A 17,616-nucleotide genomic window follows, 5' to 3' on the forward strand; every position below is an offset into this window, starting at 1 on the left:
GGTGGCGTGCACAGGACAGACAAGTCATCTTCATTCCAGAGCTGTCTCAAGTGTCAGTTGGCATGGGGTTTATTAATGACACTCTGGTCTCACACTGTCCCTTGTATTCAGTAGTAGCAGCAAGGCCAGTGTATGCTTCCTCTGTGCCCCAAAAAGGTGGCTGTTCTTACAAATGCAAAACTAAATGCAACAATCAAGTACTCACTGGCAGTTTATTAAAGGAAGCAATTTATAGGGCAGCTTTATTCCTCCTTCTAAGCCCTTTCTAACAAAGGGCTGCATGACCGTTACAGACAGCAGGACTAGAAAACCCGTGGCTGCACTGCAAATGCTCTTTCCCCGATATAAGCAAAGTATTGCATAGGATAAGACTCTACACCATTACATAATGAACAGCATTCTAGGCTTTAAGTGGCTGTTAAAAGCTATTCTGTCCCAAGCATGTATTATATGCAGTGGATTCATACCTCTCCTTCCAGACAAGCGAGGTGCGACCGAGACTCTTCCCGACTTCTCATTTGCAGCAGGTACAAAGCCTGCAGCTGCAAGACATGTCACCCAGTTTTGTGCAGCTCTTAACTTGCCTTACCTATAGACCGCAGTTAACCTTAGGGACTGGCAGACTGCTGCTATGGTTTATCTTTCAGAAGCCTGTCCTCAGGCTTCTGAATGCTGTAAGACACTTCCTAGGCAATCAGTGCTCATTAGAGAACTGTTACAGTAAGACATAACTGTTATCATACTATAAACAGGCAAGTTCCAGGGAAAGCAACATGTAAATCAATCTAGGTAAGTAACATTACTCTTAAAACATCTAACTTGACTCCAAATATTTTATGATTAACTGCAGACTATGGCTACAAGCCAGTTAGCTAATAGAGTACTAGTTCCCTTAACTGTTAAATGGGGGGAGTGACTTGCCATCATACTACAAGCTGCAAATAACTTGGTTTCCTTCTACCTCTGAAACTTTTTTTAGAAATAAGGACAGAACCGTGGGCCAGCAAGTCACATTCAAACATTTCCTCATCCTCCCCCCTCCTGGGAGCTTTTTGTACGGCCTTGTTCAATAGACCTCCTATCTGCATCTAAAGTCGCACTCTGAACTCTCCAGAACAGGAATTGTATCTTGTCTGCAAAATGGACTACAATTAGTGAGCTACTTTCCAGCGGTCAGTATAAAAAGCATTTCTCATGTACAGTTAGTACAGACAGAGGCTTTGCATGGACTGCTCAGATAACTTACCAGCAGATGTCCTCCAGCTGGGGGCTTGACTGATACCTCCTGGTCTCTTGAACAGGAGGAGGACATCAAATACAACATTACTACTTTGCCTTTCCTAGATTTCATTAGAAGCTGAACTTAAGCTACCAGAATCTGACCAGGGATGGCTCATTTAAAATATACCCCACATTCAATTCAGATATCCTTAGAACAGGCATTCACTTCCCACCTCCAGCAACAGAATTACCAGTGTTCTTGAAGACAAATTCAGCTTTCTTATCTTTAAGCCCTTGAAAGGAGGTAGTCAAAAGGGAACTCTAAACACTATCTTTAAAATGAGACTTTTATTTACAGAAATTGTCTTTGAGCATTTCTCTGCAAGATACCTGTACCATAATCTAGGAGACAGGAATTAAGATTGGCTTAAAGAGTCTCGTTTAGCAATTCTCTCTTAGCACCTCTGTTGCTCTATGCTAATCTTCACAAGGGGAAGAAAAATTACCCTGGAAAATTAAAATACCTTCACAACATTCTGTCTGAATTTATCTGCTACCCACATAATGGACTCTAGAGTTCAGTTTAAGCAAGTCAGTGCACAGAAAGACCAAAGAACAAGGGGAGAAAAGCGCACAGTGAAAAGTCAGTTTAATGAAATCTTGCATGACAAATTATGGCAATTATCATAATTGGAATTCCTAAAACTAGAGAAGATTACGGGGAAACATGGTAAATTTTCAAATATATAATAGGTTTCTAGAAAGGAAATAAACCATTTTCTACACTCACCAGGAGAACAAGAGGTCAGTCAAACTGCAGAATGGGACGCATTAGGAACAGTCATCTAATGGCAGTAATACCTAAGCAATGGAATTGATACCTCAGTGACTGGGAACAGGGGGGAGAGTCATTACAAAGTTGGAGATTTTTTATTCCTGCAGGCTTCTAACATCTGCCCAGCCTAGTTTCAGTGGAGGACTGCTGAGGACTAGTTTATTTAGATCTTTCTCTGCTCTGTCTTCTCTGAAGTAGTGCATCATGCACTGGGAACTGGACTACAGAAAGATGTTGTAACTACATATCTTCTTACCTTACTGTTTATATTTCCTGTGGGTGTAATCTTATTTTTAATTTTATGGATAAGAGATTTACTTCTGGTTTTAGTAACATCACCATTCTTGCAACATTTTCCCCATCAGATGTGCTCAACTGCATTACACTCTTCAGTATCTTTTTTTTCCTGGAAAATTTGAAAGGCTGTGCCCACATCAGTCAGCAGCCAGAACAAGATATATAGTAACTGCTAACAACATCCATATGTTAGCAACAGACCTAAGAGCAAAGATGCAGCAGGGGGGTGATGCAAGGGGAAGATTGTTGTAAGAAGGCAAAGCTGGTCATGACCAACCTGCCTTCTAACAGCCATTGCCCAGCACAGGGAATACAACGCAGGGCTTTGGGTGTTTTGTTTGCTTGTCTTCTGATAAAAGCTTTAATGTAGTTCCCCCATACATTTTGATAGGACAGTCTTACGTAAATCTTTCAAAACACATGGGCATTATCTGGTTTTATCTGTCACCAGTCTACTAAGGCTTAAAGCAGAGAGCGAAATAAGAGTTTTGCTTTGGCCTAACTACATCTTGCTGGGCAGAGCCTGAACTCAATCTACAGCCAATTCTGTTAGTGCTTCACACTAGTATTTTCCTCTTCACTATAAACATATATGCAGAGCTTCCAGCTGAAATAAAATTTGTACCAGTAAACAGTCGCCAGATTTTTTTATAATGCTGTAGGCTCATCAAAGCAAGCATGCTTATTCCATTTTTCTGAATGTTCATGCACCATCAATTTCATTTTAGGTAAAGCACCTCAAAGTGAGACTCTGCATAGACCCTCTGGAGTTTGGGACCAGGAAATAACACCTGTTTCTCCACAAGTAGGCCCTGCTTACCAAGACACCTTATTAATTTTCTTTATGCTGACAGCAACCAGCTTTATGCTGCAAGGTTGTTTGAAAAGAGTAGTTTAAATCTGAGTATCTCAGTGTAAAAAGATCCAAGATCCAAAATGCAGATCACTTATTTGAAAATACAGAAGTTCCCCAGACCTTGTGATGCAGAAACAATTGTGTGGGTGGCTATTAAGAAACAGGCTATGCTTCTGTTGGTGAGCTGCATGAGAAGGGGTGCATCAATAGGTTCGTGCATGGTTAAAAAAACCCGTAACTCTTAGGAGAAAAAAAAAAACAAAATGCAAAGAGGCATGAGCAGACAACCCAGAGAAATCACAAATGCAGTGGCACAGCTAATGATCAGCCCTTTTCACTCCCCGGAAAAGTAATCCAAGATGTTCCTTCAACAGGCTATCAGGAAAAGCAAAGCACCCCCCTGCCCCTACAGCTTAAGTCTCCAACAACAGTTAACAACAGACAACAGGTAAAAAACATGTTCTTGACTCCCAGTGAAGGAAAGTGTGTTTCATTAAAATGGAGGCAATAAGGACTGTTTTGGTATTTGAATAATTTCTAAGTTGCTTTTGTGCTACAACCTGGGTTTTCGTTTTCAATTCATGCTACATTAAATGCTTCTTCCCCTTTAGTTTTCTTTTAAATGGTGCATTTTAGATCTCCTTAACCTACAGGAAAAAGAGCAAGCAAGTGAGAAATTATCTACCAGTAAACTATTTATAAAGGAAATAGAACAGTTTGGGGAATTTATAGGGAAAGTGAGAAGTTATTTATCAGTAAACTATTTATAAAGGAAATAGAACAGTTCAGGGAATTTACAGGGAAAGTGATCTGGTCACCATTCTTAGTGACCACCAAATTCCACCTTTGCTGGACAAGAATATACCGTATGTTTTAATAACAAAATAAAACTCAACTTTCACACAAGAGGCCCAAATGATTAGAAAACATCCAAAGCAAAAAGTGAGTTATGCAATAGGAGTACTTCAGAATTACACACAGGAAAACACATTCTTGCTTTTATTTTGGTGGAACAGAATACAATATCCTTCAGCCCAAACTATTCAAAGCTGGCAATATTACCTTCTTCTTCATGCTGCAAGACTTCAGGAAACAGAACAGGGACAGGAAGGGTTAGAAGTGAATTTTCTATTTAAGGCTGTTAATTCAGCAAGATATTTAAAAATGTACTCAACCTTAAGCGTGAATAGTTGCATTGACTTCAGTAAGATTATTCACATGTAGTTAAGTCAGGCAAGTGCTTAAATGGCTTGTTGAATCAAGCCATTAAATGAGAGCTGCTTTATTATACAGATTTATTTTAATGGCTGACGGAGCTCATTACATGAGCCTATTTTATTCTTCCAAGGGCTAACAGCTGTTTCCTCATCAACTTTTCTGAAGGTGTAACCTGTATGCCTCCTACACTTTACTGTAGCCACAGAAACATATAATTTTCTAAGAAAAATTGTATGCAACATCTATTATATATAGTGGCTTAGCTCTCCCTTAAATAGTAACAGAAAAGAACAGTACAAAACAATAGTTTCACTTTGTCAACACACAAGAGCATCTTATTGAAAAACTAAAATAAAAAAGTATCACCACAATATAAATCCCCAAATAATAATAATGAAATGGGAAGAAAGAAAAGGAGTTAGCAAAACATCCTGTGGACTTTAAAGTCTCTTATTACCGCATTAAAAAAGCTTTTCTGGTGAACCACAATGTTTTGTTTCTCTCTGTTTACAAACCCACTAGACAGGGAACAACAGTGTCCACAACCTACGTTGGGATTAAAAGGTAAAAACACAATCTGCCCCATCTGCAGTCCAAAACCAGAATGAACCCAAAAGGGCAGTCAGCGAGCGTACGAACTGGTGAGGACACGGTTTCCCTGCAGGTGGCAGAAATTCGTAAGGGGGAGTAGGAGTTACGAAAGCAGAATTCAAGTTGGAACCATGTCGCAAAGTTCTATCTCGGAGGCCTGCAAGACATGAACTACTGAAGAAACAGTCAAAAGGTCCCAATGAAAAGCTGTGACAAGCTGTAATGTGCCATTTCAATTACAAGGAAGAGGGGAAATGTTTGGTTTTTTTTTTTTTGGCTCATCAATATGATGAGCTTTCACGTCCCAAACCACATTCAGGTAGTTTCCAAGTCTGCTTTTTTTGTGTGGAATCTACTGATCCAGACCAAAAAACCAAACAAACAGAACAGGGATGCACAGTTCTTAAGTCCTGGAGCCTTCAACACTGCCTGAAATAATAGCTGGCCTGGAGTATCCAGAGATGCCTGCAAGATGGTGTTCATAGCAGCCTTGCAAGCAGATCAGCTCACATCTGCTATGTGCTGCCAACATTCTGCCCGTCACCTTCATCATTAGGACCTGAAACAAAGAAAGTAGTTCTTTGTCATAAGAAATATCTTTTGTTTCTTGCCTTACAATAAGAGACCCTACCTGAGAAGCTTACAGAAGTCTCAGATTTAGGATTTTAATGACAGATGAGAACTGTAGAGTTCCCCCTCCCCCTGCCTTACATCTTCCAGATTAAGTACTGTCCACTGCAGAATTTTATGTTCTTGACTAATCTGATCTGGGGATCCCAGCAACATCCCAGAGCCTAAAAGCTCAGTTTCCAGCCTCTTCAATCCATGCACTGTGTTTGTTCATATTCATTCCTTCTTTTTTCCCTTGCAGTGAATCAGGATGGAGGACCAGTCTCTGTCAAAGGTTGGATGTTCTAAGCTATAGGAAAGCAAAGCACAGATGACTCCCAGGTCAGGAGTACAGAAAGAAGCCTTCCTCAAACTGAAGAGTAGTGCTTTTCTTAAATTATGGCCTCCTCATATACAACTAAATTAATTACACTCCTTCCATGCCCCTTTGCAAAGCTTTTGCTTTCCAAATAGCACTCTACTCAAGGGTCAGGCTGGATCCTGGCTGCTGAAATTAGCCCAAGACAGTCATCTCACGTTTTAAGTGCAAGCCTTGGCCATGTTGAAGGCAAAAATGAAACTCTCAACCACCCCTTAAAAATCCTGTAAACAAAACTAGAACTAATTGAAGCACAGATAACCTCTGCTAAACTGTGACATGTAACTCAGATGGAAGCAGCACAGGGGCCTTTTTACCAGTTTGGAGAAGTAGCAAGAAATAGTTGCATTCAAAAAGGCAATTCATGCAATGAGTCTTATTCCACAAACACCTGTGAGAAGTAACAGGCCAGAAGTACATCTATAATATATAATTACAGGGAGGACAGTGTGCCTTAAAGAATGATAGAGGAAAATGTATGGAAAACAGGAAACTCCACTGTCTTTCTTGCTTACCACTTCCAACTGATCCTGAAGGTGCAATGACATCATCATCACTGTCTTCCTCATTTGATTGCGTTACCTCTGGCTCAGGTGCTACATTCTTGACTTCTTGCTCTTGTTCCACTCTACTCCGCAATGCCAAGATCCGATGGTGTAATGCAGCATAGAGCTGCCCTGTATCTTTAGAGCTTGCCTACATTTTTTTTAATATTCAGAAACAAGAAAAAGGTGCAAGGAATTATAACAGCATAAAACACTGCTTACATAATACACACCAGTCATGCCAAATTTCACAATCTACTTTTCAGCTTTCTCATATACGGTTTTTCAAACTAGGTCAGAATGGGCTGTAGTATACATAGCAAGATGCTAGATATACTAAACTCTGATGGTGAGAGATGTTCCTCTCCACTCAGTGCCGACTTTCTCTGGCTAACATAACCAGTACTAGCTGGTTTTATATAACCTTCTTCACCCAGCAGTCACACTGCTTTCCTGACAACCCCCCAAAAGCTTATGCTAAAAAGATCTTTAATTAAAAGTTTGTCTTACACAGATTTTTCCAGGTTTGTCAATCACTCAGCTTCACATATTAGTTAATCATAATCAAGTCACTTAATTGTTTCATGATGCATCGACATAAAATTTCAACATAAGATATAATGAGAAAACTGAATGGACATGCAGTCAGGCAAGTGATAATTCAGAATTTTTTTTACACTCTCTTTTATACTAGTCAGCTATTTCAGAGGGAAGCATTTGTGACAACCTGTCCAAGAATTTTTTTTTACTCTCAAAGGTTAATGGCGACTTCATGCCTTCAAAAGAATCCATTTTTAGGCCTATCGAATTAAGTATTTAATGGATATTATTTAAAAGGGAATTCCCTTCTGAATACTATGAAACTCTGTCTTCACTATATCAATGAAGTCCTCATATTAACTACTACTGCTACCCCACGTTAACTGTAAGGTAACGATCCCAGTTCTCAGATTCTATCATAAAAAAATTGTTTCCATCCTCCCCATCTGTCACTTAAATCTGTCATCTCTATATCTGCAAAATTCCCCTGCAATGAGCTGTGGTGAATAAATTATTCCATACAAGATACTTTTTATCAATACTAAAATCAATAGTGAATAACCTGATGACAGACTAACTCAAACTTGTCAAATCTAGAAAAATGCTGAGAAAGAGTCATCCACTAATTTCACTGCTTTTTCTTCATCAATGGATATTCGGTATCATTAAGTTTCACTCTGGGACTCTAGATCCCAGTCCTACAAACCTAGTATCACAGGGGAAGCTGACCATTTCTTGCTGTTCTCTTAATTTCTGATCCATAAGAACACTTAATTCTTTAGTAACCCCTTGTGTAGAATCAGTGTAAGTCAAAAGAATGTGTTCAGACCTCTCAAAATCTGTAAGCGCTCTTAGCAGACATTAGGGAATGACCTTTCTTTCTTGCTGACTGTATCATAATCTCCCAAGCATTTCAGTAATTCTAATTGGGGTTGCTGTTTCCCCATTTAGCAAGCACAGAAATCACTTTCACTGACCTGCTACTACTTGGAATACTCTATTAAAAGAACATCGAAGTTAAAATGTGTTACCCTTAACTACTAACACAATGTTCTTGACAGATACTTAATGTTTCACTTCAGTGAGCACCTCTACATCCACCCACACTGTAGATAGACAATGACAGCTTTCTCATTCTACAAGTTCTGGTAGATCGAATTTTGGTTAAGCTACTACATAAAAATCTATGAAATGTCTATTTCCCTTGATAACAAAAAATGATTAGCATTAATCTTACACTACAGTTACAGTCTTAATAGGCGTGGAACAGATCCCATGACTCCATGGTCCATGCTTTGGACAATCTGGCTTCCCAGAGCAGCCTTTTATGTGGAATTTCTTCACAACTAATAAGGCTTTTCAGACAAGCAAAGTCTGCCAAGCCCCTTGTCTTTTGGGAGGGGATGGTGGTAAGGAGTTAGGGTGCAAAGAAGAGTGGGAATGTTAACTCAACTACAATTTAAACAAGCGTCAATTTTAGTAGGAAGGTTAAGGTGTGAACAAAAAAACAGTACTCACCGATATAAGAAAAACTTTAACTCCCTGGTCCTCTGTATCCATGGCAGTGATCCGGATACTTTTCTCACTGGCTTTATCGATCTGCATCTGAGCCCAGAGCTTGGTATTTAGGATTAACCTGAGACTCCCCTGAGTCCTCATCACTAAAGCCAACATACAAGATCAGTTAGGTAGAAAAGGACACAACAGGAAGCTCAAAACAGTCCAGATGGCTTTTTGTTGTGTGAATGTTTAAGTCTCTTTACAAAGAATATAAAGGGAAAGCCCTTAAAACAGGAATTTGTCACAACTATTAATCAGAAGAATGTAGGCTATTAAAGATTATCAGTCATGCCTGAAGATATTTAGTCCAAAGTCTTATATGTTAATATATCAGTGGTTGGATCTGAGCTGATAATCTCAGGCTAATACACATTCCTGCCAGCCTGAACAATCGTGCACTATTCGGAGACTTCCCACACACAAGCACCCCATCCCAAAAAAGCAAAGAGCCCATATCTGAAGAACATTACCATAAACTTCTAGTCAAATATTCTAGTTGCTACATACAGCTTGCTTTTATGGGCGTAGGGGGAAGTAACTGGAACATTTGCTACAATAGGAGAATATGAGAAGATAGTCTCTTTGGAAGAAATGGTCATATAATTGAAGCAAGAGAAAAGGTCCAAACTGCCTTCTGAGTTGCTGTATCTAAGACATAGCCTAAAGCGGATGCTGCTGTGTGTCATGGAAGCATCCTATGAAAAGAGCACTGACTATCATCCAGTACCTCATTTCCCCTGGTTCCTCTTACCCAGCCGAGACTGTAATGTTCCATCATCTGTTGAGGCCATATCATTGAGTCTCAGAAGTCCGCGACCTCTTTCCACCCAAGACTGAGAGTTTTTATCAAACACAAACAGCTTGCACTGAATCTGTAACAGAAATATCTCTATAGCATAGTGGTTGACTGAAGTAATAATATATGTCATATTTAGTCACCTACAGCTGGTTAAAAAACCCTCAGATTTCATATTGGAATTTTAAACTGGTTATAGCTGCAGAAACCAAAGTAGTCTTCCTCTCTTTTGCAATAAATTCTTCAAAATTTGCTAACTGGTTTCATAAGATTTTATTAAGAGAAGGTAGATATTCTTGAAGAATGCTTGTGTTGAAGATCAAACAGCAAGAACAATTTTCAGATAAGGTACAAACTTCCAGAAAGTAAACTTATTGTGATAGAGACTGGGTAAGTGTCATCTATAATCTTAGATCAGTCAATTCTTTTAAAAGTCTTAGGTGCACTTTGCACCATTGAAGGTGGTATTTGTTGCTGGGAAGACCCAGCGCAATGAAAGCAAAGCAAAATTCCTCCTGTATTAAGGAAGAAAGGATGAACAAACATGTCAGTTCATTGTCAATTCATAAAGCCTGACCCATGCAAAGTCATGAATAAACAAGGGTATTTTTCCTGCCTTCATGGTTCATCAGTTTGAAAAAGTACACCTTTTGTACTTTCTAATGGCAGGACTGTTCCTGCTTCCCATAAAAGCTCCCTTTTTCCTGCCCTACTAAACATCTCTACTTTATATCCCCCCTCTATAATCATCTTCACTGTCACTGCCGTGGTTTCGTACTTCAAACTGTCACCTAGTGCATGCACTAGGTGGATAACGTATTTCCATTTTTTGCTCCCTCCATTTCTCTCATTTTCTCCAACACAGAACACCTAGGTCTGTATACTTCATTTCTGCAACATTAACATAGTTCTGTCAGTACAAGTCCCATTTGGGATTCCAGTGCATTAAATTTCACAGGAAAAAAGAACAGAAGTTAGGTGAAAGGTCTGTTAAGTTACAACATATTCATGCAAATCAGTCCTCTATTAAGTATACAACTGCTAAAAGTTGTTGTTTTCCTAAGTGAAACAGGACTTTCATCTCCTCAGTGTCGTGTTCGATTACATGAAGCATCCAGGAGTTTCTGAATTATATAGAAACAGAGAAGTACCAGAACAACTACTTAAAGACCATTCATGTCTGGTAAAAAGAAGTCTGAGAAGACAAATGTTACAGATTATTATTTTGTTGGATAATATAAGTGTAACTGATACGCATTAGTTACTGACACAGTGCATCGGTTTGGTGTCAGAATAGACCAGCATGTCTGTAAGAATAAAAAGCTATCCTTAAAAAATAATGCAGTTCAAGTGCTGAGAAACTTAAAAGATCTCAAGAAAAAAAACATAATTGGACGATAAAGAAAGGAGGAAAAAAAACCACTTTTACACAAAAATCCTGCACGTTTTTCTTAAGGACATACTGAAGTTAATAAATGTATTTAAGTTAATGAAGAACTACAATGTTAAATAAATCATGATTCAAATCAGGAGTCTAAGTCATGACCAAATGTCCTTCTAAAACATCACTAATTCAATTAAGTACCTCAAGACAAATTGTGAGTACTGTTTTAGGGTTTCTGCTACGCAAGAAGCCAGATTGCTGGCATAATAGTCCATTCTGAGTTTTAAAAAAATCTTCAGTAGTACAATAATTAAAAAACTTAAAAATATTTAGTTCATTTAAATTTTCTTCAAATAATCATTTTGTTGGATATGAAAGCTTTTATGTGATAGATTCAGGAAAGTATGCTTAAGATTTGTCTGGATGGCCCAAATACTAAAATTTATTCAGAAAGAGGAAATTAAGAAACAACAAAGTAAGGATCTGGTAATAAATATCCAAAGTTTGCATTTTAACACAAGAAAGTACATTAGAGATATAGAGGATGGCTGAGCTGTAGGGAATCAGGTGGTGTGCATTCACTGGACATCCATATGAATCCCCATAAACTCAAAGCTCCTCTACTTTATCCATTTCTTACCTGTAACACATTACTTTCAGCTTCCTCCCCAGTAATCACTTCTACCTTCGCTAATAAACACTTCCTTGCTGTTGCTTTAGTATAGGCTGCTGCAGACTCTGCCAGTGATTCTGAAATATTATTAGCTGAACAACATTTTGAAAGTTTGAGAACGATTAGCATATAATTTTTTAAGATTTATAAAGGTCTCACACAAGTATACCAGAATTTGGAGAAATAAAGGACAGAAGATGGACATTAATAGCACATTAGAAATAGGATTGAAATTTAAAGCAGAAGTTAAAGCTTGTCTTTTAAGACTTGTTTTAAAAGCACAAGGAGACACAAGGGACAGAAGTAGTAAGTTATTGAAAGATTTTTTCCCCCCGCATATAGTATTTCAAAACCTTTGCTAACACAGGCGCACCTACGTATCTGTAGGTGTTCCAGCAGAACTGATACTTCTACCAGCTATACAGTTGTGCCTACACATGTACAACACAGTTCATTTTCCACTTTTATTTTGGCTTGCAAACAGTTTGCTGGAGAAAACCTATAGCTCCCAAAAGGTCCAGAAAATCTTGCCAATCCAAAGAGTCACACAGGTCTAGAATCCAGCAAACAGTTCTTGGTTCATTGGTGCACCCACTCAATACAATATACACGTGACTCAGACATTCAGTCACTGGAAGTGTAATAGAATTGTTAAAAAACAGTTTGCCACGTTTCTTTTACACTCTGTAGGTCCAAGTACCTGCTCTGTTAATTCCCTCTACTTTCATTCTGCTGAAGATACTCCCAATACCACAGAACGACCATGAAAAAGACAGTGTAGCCTGTACGTGTTTAATATTAAAGACAAAAGGTCAAGAGAATCTATAGCATCCAGCAAATCACCTCCCACCCCAAGCCTATACCTTCGGTTACAGCAGACAGTAAAGGCAACATAAAAATACTATGTTTTCATAAAGTAACGGGATATTGAAAAAATGCGATCATTTAAACAAGGATTAACCACCATTCCTAAAATAATATTTTGTTTTTCACCTTTCTCTGGTGTGGCTTCCTGAGAAGATGATTCAGACCCAGACTCTGTAGCAGCATTCTCCTTATTACTCTCTGTACTACCTTCATTTGATTTTGGTGGACTCTATCACAAAAAGAAGAGGAGGTAAACAGAAGAGAGAAACCATACACTAATTTTGCAGAACAAGACTAGTGATCAACTATAAACACCTAGTGTTTATAAACCATACAGCAAAAGAAGAATCCCACAAACGACATGCTTTCACAGTAAAAGCTATCCTACTACCCTGGCCAAGGAATTGAATGGAGCATGACCTCAAAACCAGTTCAAAGTATTTTCCCCTGAACTGAAACCAAATTTCAACCCTTATTTTGAAGTTATGTTCAACAAAGCAAACCAATTTCAGCTACAGTTCAACTCAAGGCATACTTGACTGAACTCCCTGCTCAGTGGTTAGACAGCACAGCATTAAGTGTTTCCCTTTTGTACCAACATAGCAATAAAAACAACAGTAGGAAACAGTGAGGCACTAGAAGTTATACCTTACACAATAAACAGAATTTCCTGAATCACACCTCCGTACTGAGGAAGCTGCCTTACTGCTGGACTTGAAATGCCATCACTGGGGAAGTCATGCAACTGACCTTTTCTCAATTTGGAGGACAGCAAACATAAAACACCCTCAAACACTTATATTGAAGAAGCCATTTAAAGAAGCAAGCTGTGCCATGAAGTGCTTGGACTTGAGAACCACATGCACTACAGAGAAGGCACTCAATCTCTTTACACAAGGTAGAGCTTGGCAGGGAAATCCTGGAGAGCACTGCTGTTGCAGACAATAGCTCAATGAAACCCCCACGCTGCACTCAAAGTAAGTTACCTGTAAGTGAAACCACTGAAAGAAAACCATGCTCCAGTGCAAGTACAATTAAAGGTCCTCAAAATTCCTGAGTGAGAATCCATAACACAAACTAACTCACAAAATTACAACATTTCATACACAGTGGATACTCACTAGGACTCGCTCACTCATGTTCTGTCCAAAAACAAACTTGTTGCTAGATGTATCTGCACTGTTTGTAGAGTTCTCTACACTGAAAAAAAGAAAAAACCCAAACCAAAACAGGTTTTGTAAGTCAGAAAAATATCTGTTTATCTTCTACTGATAAAATTCCTCAAAAAGTGAGCGATTGGCACTGGCTTTAAAAATTAAGCACTGGTTCACGCAGAAACATAAGCAAAAATTAATCCAACTTGGTAACATGAGAGCACATACTGGTTTTACAGAATGAGAATTCTCTCAGAATAATGGCAAACGATTTTGTCATTGTAAATATCTTCCCTTTATACATCTAATTACATATTAAGCAATGCTGAATGCTAAGTGAGGGCTTACTGTTTAATCATATAACATGCCTTTTTTTTTTAACAGTATTCTACATACACAAACTTGAACCACTACACATTTTTAGGTCAATTTTCTCAGAAAGGGAAAGAACTGAAAACAAAACCACTTGCAATATCATAACTGAAGCAAAGCTAGCAGGGATAAGTAATGCCTTTTATTAGACTAGCTGCAATGCTACTGCCTCCCCAAGAAGTTTCACGATCAAATCTCAGCCCTCATTATCTTCCTTATAGAATAAGCATCCTCCGCCCATGCGGCATTTTTATTAACAGATTTTAAATCCCATTTAGGAAAGACAATAGTTTTACTATTTTACAGACTCAAAAACTTAACAAGTCATTGTTCATCTGCCTTCCCTTCAGGCATACTGCTCTACGATGTCAACATGCTTACTAAGTGAACATGCAGAATGTAGACCATTTGAAATCAAGCCTAGGTGCATTTCACTAAGTTTGGAAAATGGGGGCACATATGTCACTACACGATTCAAGCAGAATCAAACCTTTAAATCCCGCATGTAGAGTTGCTACTTCTAATTAAGAAAAATCAAAGAACAAAGGAAATCCTCAGGGGAAGAAAGTTTTGCCTACTAAGGGAATTAAGTACCACAGTTCTGAGCTCCAAATGCCAACTGGGAACTCAATATGATCTACCGTATCTGCCATGTGACCTAGTACATGTACAATTTTTAAAGGACTGGCAGTGTGTTACACAAAGGGAGGAGTTTTCCTTTTACAAGTTGACTGCCATAATGTCTTGCCATCTCAGACGGCTAAAAACCAGAGCCAACTCCACTTAGAGATGCTTATTTTTTTTAAAGGCAAACCCAAAAGTAGGTTTCTGGCAACGACCTACTATGAATAAATCCTCCCAAAGTGAAGACTCAATCGAAATAGGGCAGTAGATGTCATACAGGTTGAAAGATAAACAAATATTCCAGTATTTGAAGCCCACATATTAGAAGTTATTGTCTGCCAAATCTGATCAAAAAAATCTGACAGTGTCTCTGGAAAGGCATTGACCTGCCATCCACGGTCACTCTGTGTGGCATTCTCTACCTCTCCAGTGCATCATCTGAAAGTCTCAATGTCAAAAGGGATTAAGACTGCAAAACTACCTAGAGCCTACTTTGTGGTGAAGGCCATGCAAGTGAACAAGGTCTTAAAAATGCAGAATATAAGGACAAGGCAAGCACACACTGGTGCTTCTCCTACAATTATTTTGTGGCCTCAAACAATCTGCAGTTCAGGTTCCTCCAGGAGCAGAGATGTGGCTCTACTCTATTGCTCTCAGTGGGATCTTCCCCCCATGCTTTTCCAGTTATTACTTGAATTCACAGCTCTGTGTATTAAGAAATTCTCTTCTGTTTTATATTTTCTGTAACACTACTTGATTTTTTTGACCACTACTGAAGTAACATTTTCATAGAGCAGTACCGAAATCTTAGCCTTAAGTGAAGGCTGTCAGTTCAGAGTTCATCACTGTATATATAGAATTAGCACAGTTTTCTCCCAGCTGCCTCACTTCATGTATACCTACATCAAATTTCTTCTGATGCTATTGCCTAATCAGAAATTCTCTCAAAGACCTCCCAGAGTTAAGTTCCTGCTTATTCATACAGGCCCTCCTTATTCCTCTGAAAAGCTTATGATCATGAACAAGTAACTTTTTTTAAAACTATTCTTCCCTTTACCCACATCATATATGAAACATATTGAACAACACAAATACAGCACAGGTTTCTACAGGATTCTACTGTTGGCTCCAATTTATTCCATCACAGTTTCTTTCTAATCATTCATGAGAAGACTTCTCTCATCTTATGCTTGTTAGCTTTCTGAAGAGGCTTTGGTGAGGACCTGGCCAAGTAAACGGTGTCAAATGCATCTCCCTTGACCAGATGATTGAGGATTCCCTCAGATCTGAAGTTTGCCACCTCATTCTTCAGAAGCCTGGGTTCCCACTGACCCAGTATAAGCCCTGCATCCAATAAAGAGCAGAATCGCAAGTAACTTTGAATACAGAAATAAGGAAAACTGTCCTATAGGTTTCCCTGCAGTCTCACCTGGAACTGATGTACTGTAGAAAATAATTTGTTGCAGAAGGTACGTCTGATGGAGGAAGCCCAGCATTCTGCACATCGGCAGTTTCATCGCTTTCATCTCCTAGCTATAAAAAGAGTAAGTATATATTGACAGTTTTAACTACTGACCACAAAATTTTCAGCTCATTCTTTCCCAAGACAAAGTTCCATCCACGAACACTTTCTACAATAAAACCATATAAGCCTACGTCCCAGTATTACACTTCCTTTTGTTATGCTAGGAAACCTGCGCAAACCTGTCTTCAACAGGAGGTACTAACAATCCAACTCAATTACTCCATGCACACGTTTGAACCCAGGCTGCCCTATTTTTCTTTTCTCACCTTTTCCATGAAATCTTGGTTGCATGGGAGCATCTTAGGAACACATTTCAACTTAATTCTGACCCAAAAAGTAAGAGAAAACATTACATCACACTGAGCTTTAGATGTTACCTATGATTGCAGTAGATGCGTTTATTTTTGAAAAAGGTTCTTATGCTACTAAACAGTAATATTTATTTATTAAATGTCTGGAAGACCAGTTTTACTAAACAGCCAACTGAACTGTCTTCACAGCTTCTAATTTTGCATATATACATGGAGGTTTTAACCCTGTTACATAGTGGCTTCTAAGTATTTCATATGCTCATGCCAACAAATGATCTGTTCCATTGCTTCTTATCCTCACTTAAATACATCAACTCTTATTCAAGATAACAAACACATGTTTACCTTAACTCTATCTCTTAAGTTTTGCCCAAATACAAATGCTTGCTGTGCATTTAGTTCCGCCTTCTCACAGCTGTCATCATCTGAAGTATTGTTGGACTCTTTTTTCTGACATTCTCCTGCCTAAAGAAAAGAAATTGAAAACTTTAGCCTAGGTAATTGAGTTTATTTAAACAAAACACACAAATTATGGCATGCTGAGTCACACAGTCATTTACAATGACAAGCCAATAATATCTCCAGAGCTACAAGACAAATTTTACATTTAAAAAAATCCTCTGTTGTTTAGAGCATCGTTCATAACAAGTCACAGAATAGTTAAGGTTCAAGGGGATCTCGAACAATCATTTGGTCCAAATTGTACTCAAAGCAGCATCAACTTCAAAATTCTGCTAGGCTACCTGAGATCTCGTACAGTCAAGTTTCAAAAAAATTCAAGAATGGCAGTTTTACAGTTTGCATAGCCATACAGGTTCATAGGTTCAATGTTTGACTGCACTAAATATGACAGTTTTGTCCTAATATTGAGCTGGAATCTCCCTTCCCTACAATTGCACCCTCCCATTTGTCTGGTAGGCACTTCCAAGTCTCATTCTATCTTGCTACAGCCCACCACTAGATAGTTGAGGAGTTCAATACCCCCCTTCCCTAGTCCAAGCAGAACATATTCAACGTTTTCACTCTCTAATAAGACATCATGTGCTCCACCACTAGTCACCTTTCACTGCAGCTGCCATGGCAGTATTTTCTCCGATTACTCTCATACCATAGTTCTCATCCCATTATACTCAGGGCCTTGCACCTGCAAACCCCTATAGTGGTGTTGGGAAGCAATTACAACCAGCATGGGAATCCCCCCCTCCCTTTTCTCTCCTAATTTCCTACCTTGTAGCTTTTGATTTACATTACAAGACCCA

At 38.7% G+C, this 17,616-nt stretch overlaps 1 protein-coding gene across 1 annotated transcript; it reads right to left on the reverse strand.

Moving 5' to 3' along the window:
- Positions 1–5,295: 5,295 nt before the first annotated feature.
- On the reverse strand, positions 5,296–16,822 carry RANBP3 (RAN binding protein 3; the record flags this gene model as incomplete). Its single annotated transcript, XM_009577195.1, has 9 exons — positions 5,296–5,577; positions 6,522–6,702; positions 8,610–8,752; positions 9,403–9,523; positions 11,472–11,581; positions 12,498–12,600; positions 13,493–13,571; positions 15,951–16,054; positions 16,703–16,822. Coding segments are annotated over 9 exons (1,005 nt in total), but the record flags the coding sequence as incomplete, so codon positions are not given.
- Positions 16,823–17,616: the final 794 nt, after the last annotated feature.

The sequence above is a fragment of the Fulmarus glacialis genome, unplaced genomic scaffold (assembly GCF_000690835.1).
Source record: "Fulmarus glacialis isolate BGI_N327 unplaced genomic scaffold, ASM69083v1 scaffold35814, whole genome shotgun sequence".
Taxonomy (NCBI): Eukaryota; Metazoa; Chordata; class Aves; order Procellariiformes; family Procellariidae; genus Fulmarus; species Fulmarus glacialis.